The sequence below is a fragment of the Choloepus didactylus genome, chromosome 8 (assembly GCF_015220235.1).
Source record: "Choloepus didactylus isolate mChoDid1 chromosome 8, mChoDid1.pri, whole genome shotgun sequence".
Classification (NCBI taxonomy): Eukaryota; Metazoa; Chordata; class Mammalia; order Pilosa; family Megalonychidae; genus Choloepus; species Choloepus didactylus.
Genome location: NC_051314.1, coordinates 117,144,768 through 117,159,940, shown reverse-complemented (window position 1 = coordinate 117,159,940; position 15,173 = coordinate 117,144,768). Strand labels below are relative to the sequence as shown.

The 15,173-nt window shown below is 39.7% G+C and overlaps 1 protein-coding gene across 2 annotated transcripts in view; it reads left to right on the top strand.

Annotated features, from left to right (window-relative positions):
• The first annotated feature begins 5,249 nt into the window (after window positions 1-5,249).
• Window positions 5,250-15,173, top strand: part of DERA (deoxyribose-phosphate aldolase) — a 153,648-nt gene continuing 143,724 nt past the window's right edge. Inside the window, exon 1 of one of the 2 annotated variants that reach the window (XR_005218428.1) lies at window positions 5,250-5,378. Coding sequence is in view for 1 of the 2 variants with exons in the window: in XM_037846716.1 (XP_037702644.1) it covers window positions 5,348-5,378 (31 nt within the window). In the remaining variant the exon portion in view is untranslated. The remainder of the gene's footprint in view (window positions 5,379-15,173) is intronic. The other variant, XM_037846716.1, reaches the window with a different exon arrangement.

Below are 15,173 nucleotides of genomic sequence, written 5' to 3'. Positions count from 1 at the left end.
CACATACCCCCAACCTTCTTCCCCCAAGCATAGTCACAGTCATCCTTGCTCAGTGCACCTACACTGCTGTGCCACCATCACCTAAAATTGTGTTCCAAGCCTTTCACTCCTGTCTTTTCCTATCTGTCTATAGTGCTCCCTTTAAAATTTCCTGTAGAGCAGGTATTCTGGTTTGCTAATGCTGCTGTTATACAAAATACCAGAAGTGGATTGGCTTTTATAAAGGGGTTTTTTTTGGTTACAAAGTTACAGTCTTAAGGCCATAAATTGTCCAAGGTAAAGCATCAGCAATAGGGTACCTTCAATGAAGGGTGGCCATTGGCATCCAGAAAACATATGTTAGCTCAGAAGGCATGTGGCTGGCATCCACTTGCTCCCAGGTTGCGTTTCCAAATGGCATTCTCCAAATTGTTGCTCTTGGGGTGTTTTGTCCTCTCTTATTAGCTGCAGCTTCTCTTCAAAATGTCACTCAGTTGCTCTGAGGTCCTTCTGTGAACTCCTTTATATGACTCCAGTGATTTAATTTAGACCCACCCTGAATGGGCAGGTAACACCTCCATGGAAATTATCCAATCAGAGTCATCACCCACAGTTGAGTGGGGCACATCTCCATGGAAATAATCAAAGGATTCCAATCTAATCAACACTAGTACATCTGTCCCACAAGATTGCATCAAATATAATGGCGTTTTGGGGGACATAATACATCCAAACTGGTACAGCAGGTATCTTGTTCACAAACTCTCTCATTGTCTGTCAGAGAATATTTTAACCTCTCTCTCATATTGGAAGGACAGCTTTGCCAGATATAGGATTCTTGGTTGGCAGTTTTTCTCTTTCAGTATCTTAAATATATTACACCACGCCCTTCTTGCCTCCATGGTTTCTACTGAGAAATCCGCACATAGTCCTACCAGGTTTCCCTTGTATGTGATGGATTGCTTTTCTTTTGCTGCCTTCAGGATTCTCTCTTTGTCTTTGATGTTTGATAATCTGATTGTTGTGTCTTGGCATAAGTCTATTCAGATCTATTCTGTTTGGGGTATGCTGCATTTCTTGGATCTGTAATTTTATGTCTAATAAGAGATGGGAAATTTTCAGTGATTATTCCCTCTATTATTGCTTCTCCCCCTTTTCCCTTCTCTTCTGGGACACGCATGACACTTAAATTCATGTGCTTCATGTTGTCATTCAGTCCCCTGAGACATTGCTCATATTTTTCCATTCTTTTCCCTATCAGTTCTTCTGTGTGTAGGATTTCAGGTGTCTTGTTCTCCAGTTCCTGCATGTTTTCTTTTGCCTCTTGAAATCTGCTGTTGTATGTCTCCGTTGTGTTTTTCATCTCTTGTGTTGTGCATTTCGTTTCCATAGATTCTGCCAGTTGCTTTTTCAAACTTTCGATTTCTACCTTATGTTCACCCTGTGTTTTCTTTATATCTTTCATCTCTTTTGCCATATCTTCCCTAAACTCGTTGACTAGGTTTTTTTAGTTGATTTAGCATATTTCTTTGAAAATCTTTGATTGTTTCAGTAAAGTGAAATTGTCTCAACTGTATCTTAATTGTGGTGTAAGTTTATTCCTTTGACTCGGCCTTATCTTTTGTTTTTCCTAGTGTGGTTTGTAGATTTCTGTTGTCTAGGCATCTGGTTTCCTTGGTTACCCCAGATTTTCCCAGACCAGAACGGGCTCAGATCTCAGAATGGGTCTGTATTCAGTGTCATTTTTCCCTGAGGGTGTGTCTTAGAAGATTGACAGACTTTCCTTTAAGGCCACTAGCCTCTGCCTCTGCTTTTCCTAACCTTCCCAGCAGGTGGCACCTGTCAGCCTGTTGCTCCCTATTGGTGTAAAGAGCTGTGGCCCCTTTATTTCTCAGCTTAGGTTGTTTCTGTTTTGGCTGTTTTCCCCCAGGCCCCAGGGTCTGAGTTCTGAAGGGAAGGCCGGCACTAGAGCTGGGCTCCACCTCTTTCCTCTTAGGTAAGATACACCCCCTAGGGAGTTATCTTCTGCATTTGAATTACTCCTTTGTCTCTCTGACTCTGTTATTTCCACCCTGTCTGGGTCAGAGCGCTGTGAACTGAAAATGGCTGAGGCTCTTCACTGAGCCACTCAGGTTTCAGGTTGAGAAAGAGAAAGAAAAAGGGAAAGGAAGTCCCTTTTCAGAGCCAGTCCACAGCCCCCCAGTTTTGCCCACTGGTTAGAGAGAGCACCTTGTCTTCTGGGCTCCCTCTCCTGGGACGCAGGCTCCTCCTTTCAGGTCAGCTGTCTCTAAAAGCCTCTGTATTTTTTTCTCTCATTTTTTTTTTTTTTTAAATCAGCCCCCACCCCCACCCCTCCACTGGGAGTGACCTCAGGGCACTTTGCTGCTTGTTAGGGGTTTGTCTGTGTTTGTAGCTTGTAGTTAGCAGTCTGCATTTGTTAATTTAAACCCCAGCTGGAGTTGGGCTGAGCTATATTTGCTTGCTTCGAGAGTGCTGCTTTCTGCCACAGTGAGGTTTTGCAGCTTAGCCTGCTCTTGGGGGAGAGGGGTTTTGGCGCAGTTCTGCAGCTTTTACTTACAGATTCTGTGCTGCAATCTCAACCATTCCACTCCTTCCATGTTGGCATACAATGTGCGGACAGTCATGGTTGTCCCCCAGCAGTTGTTCCAGATTATTTACTTGTTGTTCCTGGTTGTTTATTAGTTCCTCTAGGGGATTAACTAAATTGCACACCTCTCTCTGTCGCCATCTTGCCCCTCTTCCCAATTGGCACTACTTTATACCTACTTGTTCAAACTAAAAATGCACAAGTCCTGGAATCCATTCTCTTATATCATATCCAGTCTATATAAGCAAGCCCTGTGGATTCTTATGAATCTTCATTTTGTGCCATCTTCATTAATAGCCTTGGTCAGGCTATCTTTATTTCTCAGTCTCTCTGCCTTTCTAAATGCTCCGTCCCCCATCTCATCCATTCTCTATGCAATAGCAAAGGTAAGTACTTTAGGCTTTGAAGAGGCCAGGTGATTGCCCTGTTGAAATCCTTAATGACTTTCCTTTATATCGGATGTTCACCATGATATGGCCCCTGCCTCTGACCTTTTGTTTATCCCTTGCTTACACTCTAGCCATGGTAACCTCATCTCTGTCTGTGATTCTAGTCTCAAGCCTTTCCTCTGTCCCTCTTCTTTTTGTCACTTACTACTTTGCCCTACTTTATTCATAGTTCTTACCACTATCTGAAATTACCTTGCATGTTTTTTTATCTTCGCAACAGTACTCCCGTTGCTAGAAAGGTGGCTGGTATGCCATAAATACTAAAAAATTGTTGAAACAATCCCTAAGTTAGTACCAAGTCATGACAGACCAGGAAGACTAATTTTCTAGTTGTCCCACTTGTAGGCCATCCTCTCCACTAGTCAGTCAAACATGGCAAGAACCTTCACTTTATCCCTAATCAAAGCTTTTGCCTCTGCAATGAACTCATATGCAGCCTCAGCCTGCCTGCTACCCAATTGTTGGTGAATTGGCTTATCCCATGCAGTCTCCACCCTGCTTCCTTTTCTTTCTCTCAGCCTTCTCTCTGTCATAATGTCCAGTAGGTCATGGTAGCCCAAATTTCGACCTAATTTCAGTAGTTAACCTCCTGCATATCAGTTTTAGTGTCATCCAGAGGTTTCTTTCAGGAGACCAGGATTGAGTATATATAGCCAGTCAATTCTTGTGAGAATGTCTTTCATGTAGGTAAAATTCTAATATTCTTTTTAATAGCTACAAATTAACATAGGATTACTATACTTTATAATAAATTTACAAGTTCCATTTTTCATAGTTGCCTAAATTCAATGGAATTATTAAATAAGCTGCCTTTTCTTCTTTGAGATCAACATGTTATAAGGAGCCAAAAACGAACATAATTTTTCAGAAGGGAGCAACAACAAAATAGGGAAGTGAAAAAGCAGTCCAAGGTGAAATATTTCTCTAGTGGTACCTTGTTTGTGTTTTACACCCTGAGGGATTAATATATTTAAATAAATAAAAAATGATGCCTATTGGATTACTATATAAATTACAGTGTATGTTGGTCTCTTACACTGGGGGGATACCTGAAGAAAAACTGGTGCAGGAACATTCTCAGATAAAGGGAGGGTTGGCTTTTCTTTTCTTGTACATAGGAATGCCCAGCTGTCAGTGCGATGTAGAAGCAGTGACTTTAAGATCAATACAGTTCCTGGAGAAACAATGAGGCATTTAACAAATTTGTCTGTAGAAACAAGGCCTAAGTATGCAGCTAACTGATAGCTAAAGAACAGTAGTAATACTTTATAGCTTGAATCAGTTTGTATAATTAATGAAAGAATGGAAGGAACTTGGTCTAATGGAAAATAACTGGTTTTGGTTTAAGGACGAGTAAGGAATGCAACTAATATTAAGTGCTTTATGTTAGGTTTTCTGAATGGTTGTTAAGTATTTGTTTTTAAATATCTCCCGATAACCCAATGATGTAGGTATTATCTCCATTTTATAGATGAGATAACTGAATTTCAGAGAAGTGATTGTCCAGTGAGTTTAGCCTCAAAGGGATACAAAATTTGCATGGATTTAGGAAAAAAATACTATACTTATTTCAGCCAGTTTTACTCTATAATGGCCACTTTGGGCTATGGCTCCAAACTAGCATGAAAACTGGTTTACTCTCCTCTGCTCTAGGTTGGTTTTCTATCTTTAGTTTGCATAAACTTCCTTTGATGGGACTTACTAAAAATACAGATTCCAGGGCTCTAGAGATTCTGATTCAGTAGGACTTGGGTGGAGCCTAGAAATTTGCATTAAGAACCTTTGGGCGAGTCCCATGTAGCTCTCTATATAGACCTCTTAGAGGCCTTACCTTGGGGATCGTATGAAGGTTCAGAAGGCAGTTAGGTTTTAAAAGGGACCTTCTTAAAGTGAAATTTAGGAACCTTCCTCCATTAAAGAAACTTATTTGCATTCTATCCCCATTAACTTTTTACATGCTCTCAATTTAACGTACTTTTTTACTTTAGAGATTAATTCCAGGTCAATTTCAAAACTTTTTGGAAAAATTCTCATCAGATATGTCGCTAAAATGTTTGCTTTAGAAGGCTGCCCTGATTCTTATGGATAGCTAAATTAGGATTTTATAGTTTTTTTTTTTTTTAAATAAACACATTATAAGCGAATGCATAATAAATAGCTTGGAAGAGGCCTGAGGTCTCTTCCACGAGTCCAAGACCCGCGGCTCCGCCTCCAGACGGGCAGGGGGCGGGGCGAGCGCGCTGGGGCAGGAAGGAGGAAGGGCTGAGCCCAGACGGGAGCCGCGCGCTGAAGAGCCGGCCACTCACGCACTATGTCTGCGCGCAATGGAGGTACCGAGCTCGGTAAGGGGTCCGCGAGTCTCACCCCTCTCCCCCATCCCCATCGCGTCCTGTACATCGCGCATGCAGCTTCCTACCTTTTTCTGGAAGCTTGCGCGGGGTTCACTGCCGTGCACAGTTTAAACAAGGTTTGGTTTGGAACGAGCGGTCTGGCCGCCAAGCCCCGGCACTGCCCTCACCGCGTCCGGCAGGGCTTTGTGCCCGGGCGGGGAGCGGTGGCGCCGGGTCTGTCCCGAACGTAAGTAGAGGCGTAACGAGGGACTTGATTCGCGCGCGCGTTGACGCCGCCGGCTTTTGCACCCAAGCGCAAGCCTTTGTAAGCGGAAGAAGTTACAAAGCATTTCATTTCCATCTTCCAGCGTATTCCGTTGACCTTCTAGCTCGCTGGTTGCAATAATAATGATAATAATAATGATAATAATAATAACAACTCAAACAAGAGCAGATAAAAATCTTCCTTCTCCCCCTATTAATAGACTACTGCTGCCATCTTAACACAGCTGTATCCCTAAGGTGGCCGTGCTAGTTGTCAGATCTCTGTACTAAAGTATACTAAAAATATAACTTGTAAATTGTGTATGATTATATATGTACAGAGATTTGTAAAACTGCCTGTATTTCACCGTTTTTCCTTACTGATACTAGTTCAAATGTTACTGGCAAGAAAACAGTTCAGATTTCCATGGTTAAGCCAAAGGTTAAAGATCTTGGTTAAAGTATAATAGCTTGATTATCATTGTATCCTGGGTCTTAAAATTCTTAGCTCTGATTTTGGAAAAATTACTTAATGATTCTGTACTTCAGCTTCTTCATCTGTAAAATGGTTATATTTATAGTACTTGGCTCATAAGATGGATTTGGTGTTTAAATGAGAACATGTCAAGTGCTTGGTACATGGTGAGTACCTAGCAAGTGTTCAAAAAATAATAATTATTTCTATATAGGGAGTTCTGTTTAGGGGCTAATTTTGAGAATTGGCTATACATTATATATAACACAAATACTTTTTTTTCTTTAAAAGTGACTTGCAGTTGAACAGTCTAGGTTTTAAATGCTCAGGAATTTTTGTTGAATGATAAGAGTAAATCTGTCTATGTAAAGGCAGTTGGTTTCCTCACAAGTTGATTCTGTTTTAATCACTGTCCTTGAGCACATTATGTTTTTAGCACTAGTTCTATTTCTGAAATGTGGACTTTAGTCCTAGATTGGAAGTTCCTGAAAGATGACAGGGGTTAAGAATAGGGTTGGGATATCTTACTCTACTTGGCATCCCCAGGCATATAGCTGTGTGACTTCATATAAGTAAAGGATGCTCTATAATTTTTCCAAACCTTAGAAGTTTATTTATTTTTCTTTTAAGAAATACAATCATACCATTTTTGCTTTCTTCATTTGCAAGAATTAGAATCACTCTCATTTATGTGTTGAAAATTAAAGTGTAGACAGAAACAATTACTATGTACGATAATAGTAAATGTGATTTTTATGCACCTATTTAAATGATCCTGGCTTTGTTTTTATTATTCCCTTTGTTTAAATAAAATCAGATGTATTTCAAGAGTGTCTTTCCTTTACTCATATTAATTATGCAAATATTATTTTTTTAATCCAGACAGAAATTTAGCCTAAAATGCTAAAATAAATCATTTAAATTACTATGTATTAGGAAAACCATTCAGTACTAATTTATGCAGTGTATCAATTGATGATTTTTATAGAAGCTTCTAATTGAATGTCTTTTTAATAAATGCTAAAACTACTTCTTTCTAAAGAAGTTAACTTCCCTTATGCAAAAGAAATTCATATCTATTGTAGAGATTTTCGAACATACGGTTAGCACAAAAAGACTGTAAAATTATTAAGCATTTCATCACTGTTATTTATATTTTGGTATATATACTTCCAGTTAATAGACTTTTTAAAATAAATTGAGTTCAGTCAGGGCTTAACCTAACCATCACAATAAAAGCCCTTAGAGGAAATCACTCTTTTAGTGTGGCATTTAAACATGTGAAAGATGTTTTCCAAATAGGGAACAAGCCCTCTAACTTTTTTTTTTTTTTTTTTTTTTTCTGTCTTCTATTTTTTTTTTTTTAATCATCATTTTATTGAGATATATTCACATACCACGCAGTCATACAAAACAAATTGTACTTTCGATTGTTTACAGTACCATTACATAGTTGTACATTCATCACCTAAATCAATCCCTGACACCTTCATTAGCACACACACAAAAATAACAAGAATAATAATTAGAGTGAAAAAGAGCAATTGAAGTAAAAAAGAACACTGGGTACCTTTGTCTGTTTGTTTCCTTCCCCTACTTTTCTACACATCCATCCATAAACTAGACAAAGTGGAGTTTGGTCCTTATGGCATTCCCAATCCCATTGTCACCCCTCATAAGCTACATTTTTATGCAACTGTCTTCGAGATTCATGGGTTCTGGGTTGTAGTTTAATAGTTTCAGGTATCCACCACCAGCTACCCCAATTCTTTAGAACCTAAAAAGGGTTGTCTAAAGTGTGCGTAAGAGTGCCCACCAGAGTGATCTCTCGGCTCGTTTTGGAATCTCTCTGCCACTGAAGCTTATTTCATTTCCTTTCACATCCCCCTTTTGGTCAAGAAGATGTTCTCCATCCCACGATGCCAGGTCTATATTCCTCTCCGGGAGTCATATTCCACGTTGCCAGGGAGATTCACTCCCCTGGGTGTCTGATCCCACGTAGGGGGGAGGGCAGTGATTTCACCTTTCAAGTTGGCTTAGCCAGAGAGAGAGGGCCACATCTGAGCAACAAAGAGGCATTCAGGAGGAGACTCTTAGGCACAAATATAGGGAGGCCTAGCCTCTCCTTTGCAGCAACCGTCTTCCCAAGGGTAAAACTTATGGTAGAGAAGCCCTCTAACTTTAATGTTAATTTTTTCATCAGTGTTTAGTGATGGATGCTGTTCTGGTTTTCTTCAGCTCAGACCTAAAGCTAAAAACCTCTTGTTTTTCTTTCAGAAGTATTTGCTGTCGGGGTAGATGACGTTGTGTCCTAGTAGAAAGCGGGACCAGTTTGGAGTCAGAAAAACATAAATCTCATGCTGCTCTTGACTAGCCTTGTGACTCTGGACAAGCCACTTGCTTTCTTTGAACTAGGCCAGTGTAGTCCCTGGACCAGCAGCAAGAACATTACCTGGGGACTCTTTAGAAATGCAAATTCTCAGGCCCCCTTGAGACCTTACTGAATCGGAAGCTCTGGGAGCAGGGCCCAGCAATCTGACTTTTTTTTTAAATACATTTTTAAAATGCAATTATATTGCGATATAATCTCATAACATACAGTCATTCAAAGTGTACAGTCAGTTCACTGATTGTACATCATATGGTTGTGCATTCATCATACAAACTTGGAACATTTTCGTTATCCAAAAAATAAAGATTAAAATAATAAAGAACATTCAAAACATCCATTCCCTTTCTCCCCCTCATTGTTCATTTACTTTTTTTAAAAATACAGTTTAATTGAGATATATTCACACACCCTACAGTCATCCACAGTGTACAATTATTCACAGCATCATACATTTGTGCATTCATCACCAAAATCAATTTTTGAACCTTTTCCTTACTCCAAAATAAAATTAAAAGCAAAAAAGAACACCTAAATCTTTCTGTCCCCTCCATCCCACCCTATTCTTTATCTTTTTTGTCCCCATTTTTCTACCCATCTGTCCATACACTGGATAAAGGGAGTGCAAGCCACAAGGTTTTCACAGTCACACAGCCACACTATGCAAGCTACGTAGTTATACAATCGTCTTCAAGAATCAAGGTCACTGGGTTGCAGTTTGACAGCTTCAGGTATTTCCCTCTAGCCATTCCGATACACTAAAAACTAAAAAGTGATACCTATATAGCGCATAAGAATACCCTCCAGAGTGACCTCTCAATTCGATTTGAAATCTCTTGGCTACTGGAACCTTATTTTGTTTCATCTCTCTTCCCCCTTTTTAGTCAAGAAGATCCTCTCAATCTTACAGTGCTGGGTGTAGGCTCATCTCCAGGAGTCATTTCCCCCATTGCCAGGGAGATTCACACCCCTGGGAGTCATGTCCCATGTAGTGGGGAGGGTAGTGAGTTCACCTGCTGAGTGAGCTTAGAGAGAGAGAGGACCACATCTGAGCAACAAAGAGGCTCTCTGGGGGGGACTCCTAGGCACAATTATGAGTGGGCTTAGCCTCTCCCCTGCAGCAACAAGCCTCACAAGGGGGAGCCCCCAGATTGAGGACTCGGCCCTCTAAATTGGTAGTCCTCAATGTTTGTGGGAAAATCAGCAATAACCCAGGTGGGGAAGTCCTACATTTCCGCATTTCTCCCCAGTTCCTCTGGGGGCCCTGCAAATACACTTTTTCTCTGTCCATATCATTCAGGGATGTATCAGGATTTCACCCCAGCCTGTACAAACTCACCAAATCCCACTTCCCATTCAAAGCTCCATGCACCTATGGTGTTCAAACAAACTGATCATACAAGTTAAAATACCTACTGTGCACAGAAAGTATAGATCCTGCACCAAATAAACATTTCCTCCCTTGGTCTTGCACAAAAGTTGTAGTTTTAAAACCCATTCAGTATCATCCTTTACCCTTAGGCCTGATTTGTCTTAGTCCTAACCAGATCCTCTTTGCTCATATCTCTAATTGAAGTCTGAATTCTTTTTCAGCTCTTTCAACAGTTGCCATGTGGGGTAATTCTGACATTCGTAGCTGCCAAGCTCTAGCTCCGAGTCTCAGGTATCACACAGATACCCGAAGTTTCAGAGACTGACCAGGTTATATGCACAAGGAGCTCAGCATCTCAGGATTTAGAGATAACCATTACAACTCAGGAATTGTTGTGACTGCTTACAATCTAGGTACCATTACAATAAGCATTTCTCTGATAAGCTGTGCTCTTAAGATTCAGTTCTCAGAGTTTACACATTATAGTTAGTCCATATTAGTGAAGCATTATAATGTTTGTCCACTCGTTTCTGGCGTGCTTCACTCAAAATGCTGTACTCAAGATCCATTCACCTAGTTGTGTGTCTCACAGCTTCATTCCTTCTTGTAGCTGCTCAGTATTCTATTGTATGCATACACCACAGTTCATCATTCTATTCATCAGTCAAAGTATTCTTAGGCCACCTCCATCCATTGCAAATTATCAGTTCTGCTGCCATATATACCGGTGCATAAATGTCCATTCATGTGTTCCCTGCTCTCCAAGCTTTCAAGTATATACCCCATACTGAGGTTGCAGGACCTTGAAACACCCACACACCTAGCTTCTTATGGAACCGCTACACTGTCCTCCAGATGGGCTACACCATTCTACTTCCCCACCAACAATGAATACATGCATCTCATTCTCCAAGTTCTCTCCAGCACTTGTGTCCCTCTGTTTATTTTTTCCCTGCAATTTTATGGGGATATATTCGAATACCATACAATCATCCACAGTGTGCAATCAGTTACTTACCGTATCATCATATAGTTGTACATTTGTCACAATTAACACTTACATATATTCATTACTCAAAAAAAGAATTGAAACAAAAGAATAATAGTAAGGATAAAACTAAACTAAAACTAAAGTAAAATACAGCAATAAGGTCAGTCAACATCACCACCACCAAGAGTCCCGTACCCCTCCCTTAAACCCCTCTCTCTCAGACACTTAGCTTTGGTATATTGCCTTTGTTACATTTAATGGGAACATATTACAATGTTACTGTTAACACCAGACTCCAGTCCAGCAATCTGACTTAACAAGCCCTCCTGATGCTGCTGAAGCACACCCAAATTTGAGAACCACTGCCTAATGATCTTAAAGCCCTGTGGGGGCACTACTGTTCCTGATTCTATTAAAATGGACTGATGTTCTTCTGTTTTCCTCTTTTGGCTAAATTATTGGTACTGCATGGTCAGTGATCTTTGTTTTGTTTACTGATGTATCCCAGGCACCTAGAATAATGTCTGTCACAAAGAAGGCCCTTTAAAATCCCTGTTGAATGAAGGAATGAATTTAGAGCTACTCCTTGCTTGGGGGAACTGGAGCATCCAGTGGGCCCATGTGCATGGGCAGGTGCTATGAAGCACTGCATCTTCGTCCTCTTTTCTGAATATTGTTAAAGTTCAATTTTGTTACTTTTGAGTTTAAAGTTATCTCAAGAGATATATGGAAGATGCCCAAAGTATGGCTACCTTTCAAATGTGATTATCTTTGGAGGCATCTGGAAAATGGGGGTATGGTACTAGGATCTTCTTGCTCTAAAACATTATCTGTCTAATATATCCATAAGTGCTTGTGTACAGAAAGGAACATTCAAAAGGTATCTGAAAGACATCACAAAAATAGTAATTTGAAACCAGTTTTTAATGGGGAGGCAATCAGAGATGATTCTGTAGATTTCTTGTATTGCATTAGCAAGAGATTGTTTTAGACACATTTATGATTGGAATCATTAGGTACTATGATTACTTGGGAATGTAAAGACTATTTTGCTCTTTCTGTTCTGCAAGTCAGAGCAAACAGAAAGGCCATGTTATTTATTTAAAACATAGATAAAGGAGACCAGCTCTGACTAGTTGTGGAGCCAAGAACCATGATGGGATTTTGTATTTTGCAAAGCAAATTTATTCGTCCAACAAATAGTTGAGTATCAGTTGTGTACTGGGTAGTATTACCCTTGGCTCTGGGGATACAAGATGGACAAGGATGGTCCCTGCCTTTACAGAGTTCAGTCTGGTTCAGGAGCTAAGCATTAAACCAAAGTTATAACTAGAGTAATTATAAATGTGATATGCACTTATTTTCCATTTATTTTTGACTCTGTGTTCCAAAACTTCACCTTAAATGGGGTAATAGCAGAGTGTTCTGATCCTTTTGCATTATAACCTTTATTTTCCTTTTAAAAGGACTCATTCAGGTAACTGAGTTGGAGATGTAAGGAGCTCATTTCTGCTACTCCTGCTAAGGCATAACTTTAGTATAGAATGTTTCTGATTTTGGTGTTGGTGATTCCCCACTGCAAAGTTATACAGGCAAACCTCGGAGATATTGCAGGTTTGGTTTCAGACCACTGCAATAAAGCAAATATTGCAATAAAGTGGGTCACGAAATTTTTGGTTTCCCAGTGCATAAAAATATTATGTTTACACTACATTCTAGTCTGTTGAGTATGCAGTAGCATTATGTCTTAAAAATAGTGTGCATACTTTAATTAAAAAATACTTTATTGCTAAAAAATGCTAACCATCATCTGAGTCTTCAGTGAGTCACTGTTTTTTGCTAGTGGCGGGTCTTGCTTTGATGTTGATGGCTGCTGACTGATCAGGGTGGTGGTTGCTGAAGGTTGGGGTGGCTATGGCAATTTCTTAAAGTAAGACAACAATGAAGTTTGCTGAATTGATTGACTCTTCCGTTTATGAAAGATTTCTATGTAGTATGCAATGCTGTTTGGTAGTATTTTACCCATAGTAGAACTTCTTTCAAAATTTGAGTCAAACCCTGCTGCTTCGTTATCAACTGAGTTGTTGTAATATTCTAAAGCTTTGTTGACATTTCAGCAACGTTCTTAGCATCTTCACGAGGAGAAGATTCCATTTCAAGAAAACAGTTTCTTTGTTCATCTGTAAGAAGCAACTCCTCATCCATTACAGTGTGATCATGAGATTTCAGAAATTCAGTCACATCTTCAGGTTCCTCTTTTAATTTTAGTTCTCTTGCTATTTCTGCCACATCTGCAATTACTTCCTCCACTGAAGTCTTGAACCTCTCAAAGTTATCCAGGAGGATAAGAATCAGCTTCTTTCAAACTTGTGATAATGTTGATATTTTGACCTCGTCCCATGGATAACTGAATGTTCTTAATGGCATCTAGAATGGTGAATCCTTTCCAGAAGGTTTTCAACTTATTTTGCCCAGATCCATCAGAGGGATCACTATCTGTGACAGTTATAACCTTAGAAAATGTATTTCTTAAATATTCAGACTTAAAAGTCAAAACTACACCTTGATCCATGGCTGCAAAATGGATATTGTGTTAGTAGGCGGGAAAACAACATTCATCTTATACATCTCTACCAGGGCTCTTGGTTGATCAGTTTGCATTGTCAATGAGCAGTAATATTTTGAAAGGAACCTTTTTTCTGAGCAGTAGGTGTCAACAGTGGGCTAAAATATTCAATAAAAAGATGTGCTGTTCTTCAGGCTTTGTTGTTACAATTATACGTAACAGGCAGAATAGATTTAGCATAATTCTTAAGGGCCCTAGGATTTTTGGAATGGTAAATTGGCTTCAACTCAGAGTCACCATCTGCATTAACCCCTAACAAGAGAGTCAGCCTGTCCTTTGAAGCTTTAAAGCCAGACATTGACTTCTTTAGCTGTCAAAGTCCTAGATGGCATCTTCTTCCAATAGAAGTCTGTTTTGTCTACATTGAAAATCTGTTTAGTGTAGTCACCTTTGTCAATTTTATTGGCTAGATCTTCTGGATAACTTCTACATTACAGAAATATCCTATCAGGTGGAACATGGTTTGGTCTCATTACTGATGATGTTTGTTTTGATCACTTGATTAACGTGGCATCTACCAGGCTTCTCCACTGTAAAGTTATTTTTTAACCATTGTAATTAATATGTATTTTGTGGGGAGGTACTTTGAAAATATTTAAGTATCCTGTTCCTCTGCAAATTTCTATTTATTTATTTTTTATTTAAATATTTTTCAGGTTTCCTATTTTTCCAATGGATTATAATCATTACTATTATTATTTATATTAATATTCAAATCATTTCAGATTATGTTGGTTTCTCTGTCCTTTCAACATGCCCCATCATTCTTTAAGCACTTCTTTACTTCCTGGCTCATCAAGGTATTCCTGGTTCATCTTATATTTGTCCTGCCCCAGCCCTGCAATTGGCCATTTTTCCACGAACATTTCTTTTCATGGATAATAAATAGTATTTCAAAGCCAAGATCTGGGCACCAGGCATGCTCATGGTGTCTGGGTGAGTTTGTTCCTAGGCCCCTCAGTTAGCAGAGTTGGAAAATTTATGTACTCTCTCTCCACAAACACACAAACACACACACACACACACACATACTCACACATTTATTTCTAAATCTATCTCTATTTCTCTATCTATCTATCTATCTATCTATCTATCTATCTATCTATTTACATCTCTTCATGCATTGAGAACTCTGAATTCACACTGATACCTCCATTTCCTATCCAACTCCACAGGATTTATTCCAGTTTCATTGTCTTCTATATTTGAAACATTTCCTATACTGGGCTGCACAGCCCACAACCCAGTGGACATTCTTCTCCACTTTCTCACTCTCTCATGTCCTGAGCTGGGCAGACTTCCTCACCCTGCTTGGGTTCTAGCTCCCTGTACCAAGCCACTGCCCCCATGGATATCCCCCTTTTCCTAGTAGTAGTTACGTGGCACTCTGCCAGGCTGCCTCTCTGTAGAGATACTCTCTTTACCCTGTGAGCTAGTTTGGATGTATTATGTCCCCCAAAACACCCTGTTCTTTGATGCAGTCTTGTGGGGGCAAACATATTAGTGTTGATTAGGTTGGAACCCTTTGACTGAGTGTTTCCATGGAGATGTGACTCAGTCAACTGGGGGTGAAACATTTGATTGGATTATTTCCATGGAGATATGGACCGTGCCCATTCAGGGTGGGTCTTGATTTAATCACTGGAGTCCTATAAAAGAGCTCACAAACAGAAGGACCAGAGAGCAGCTC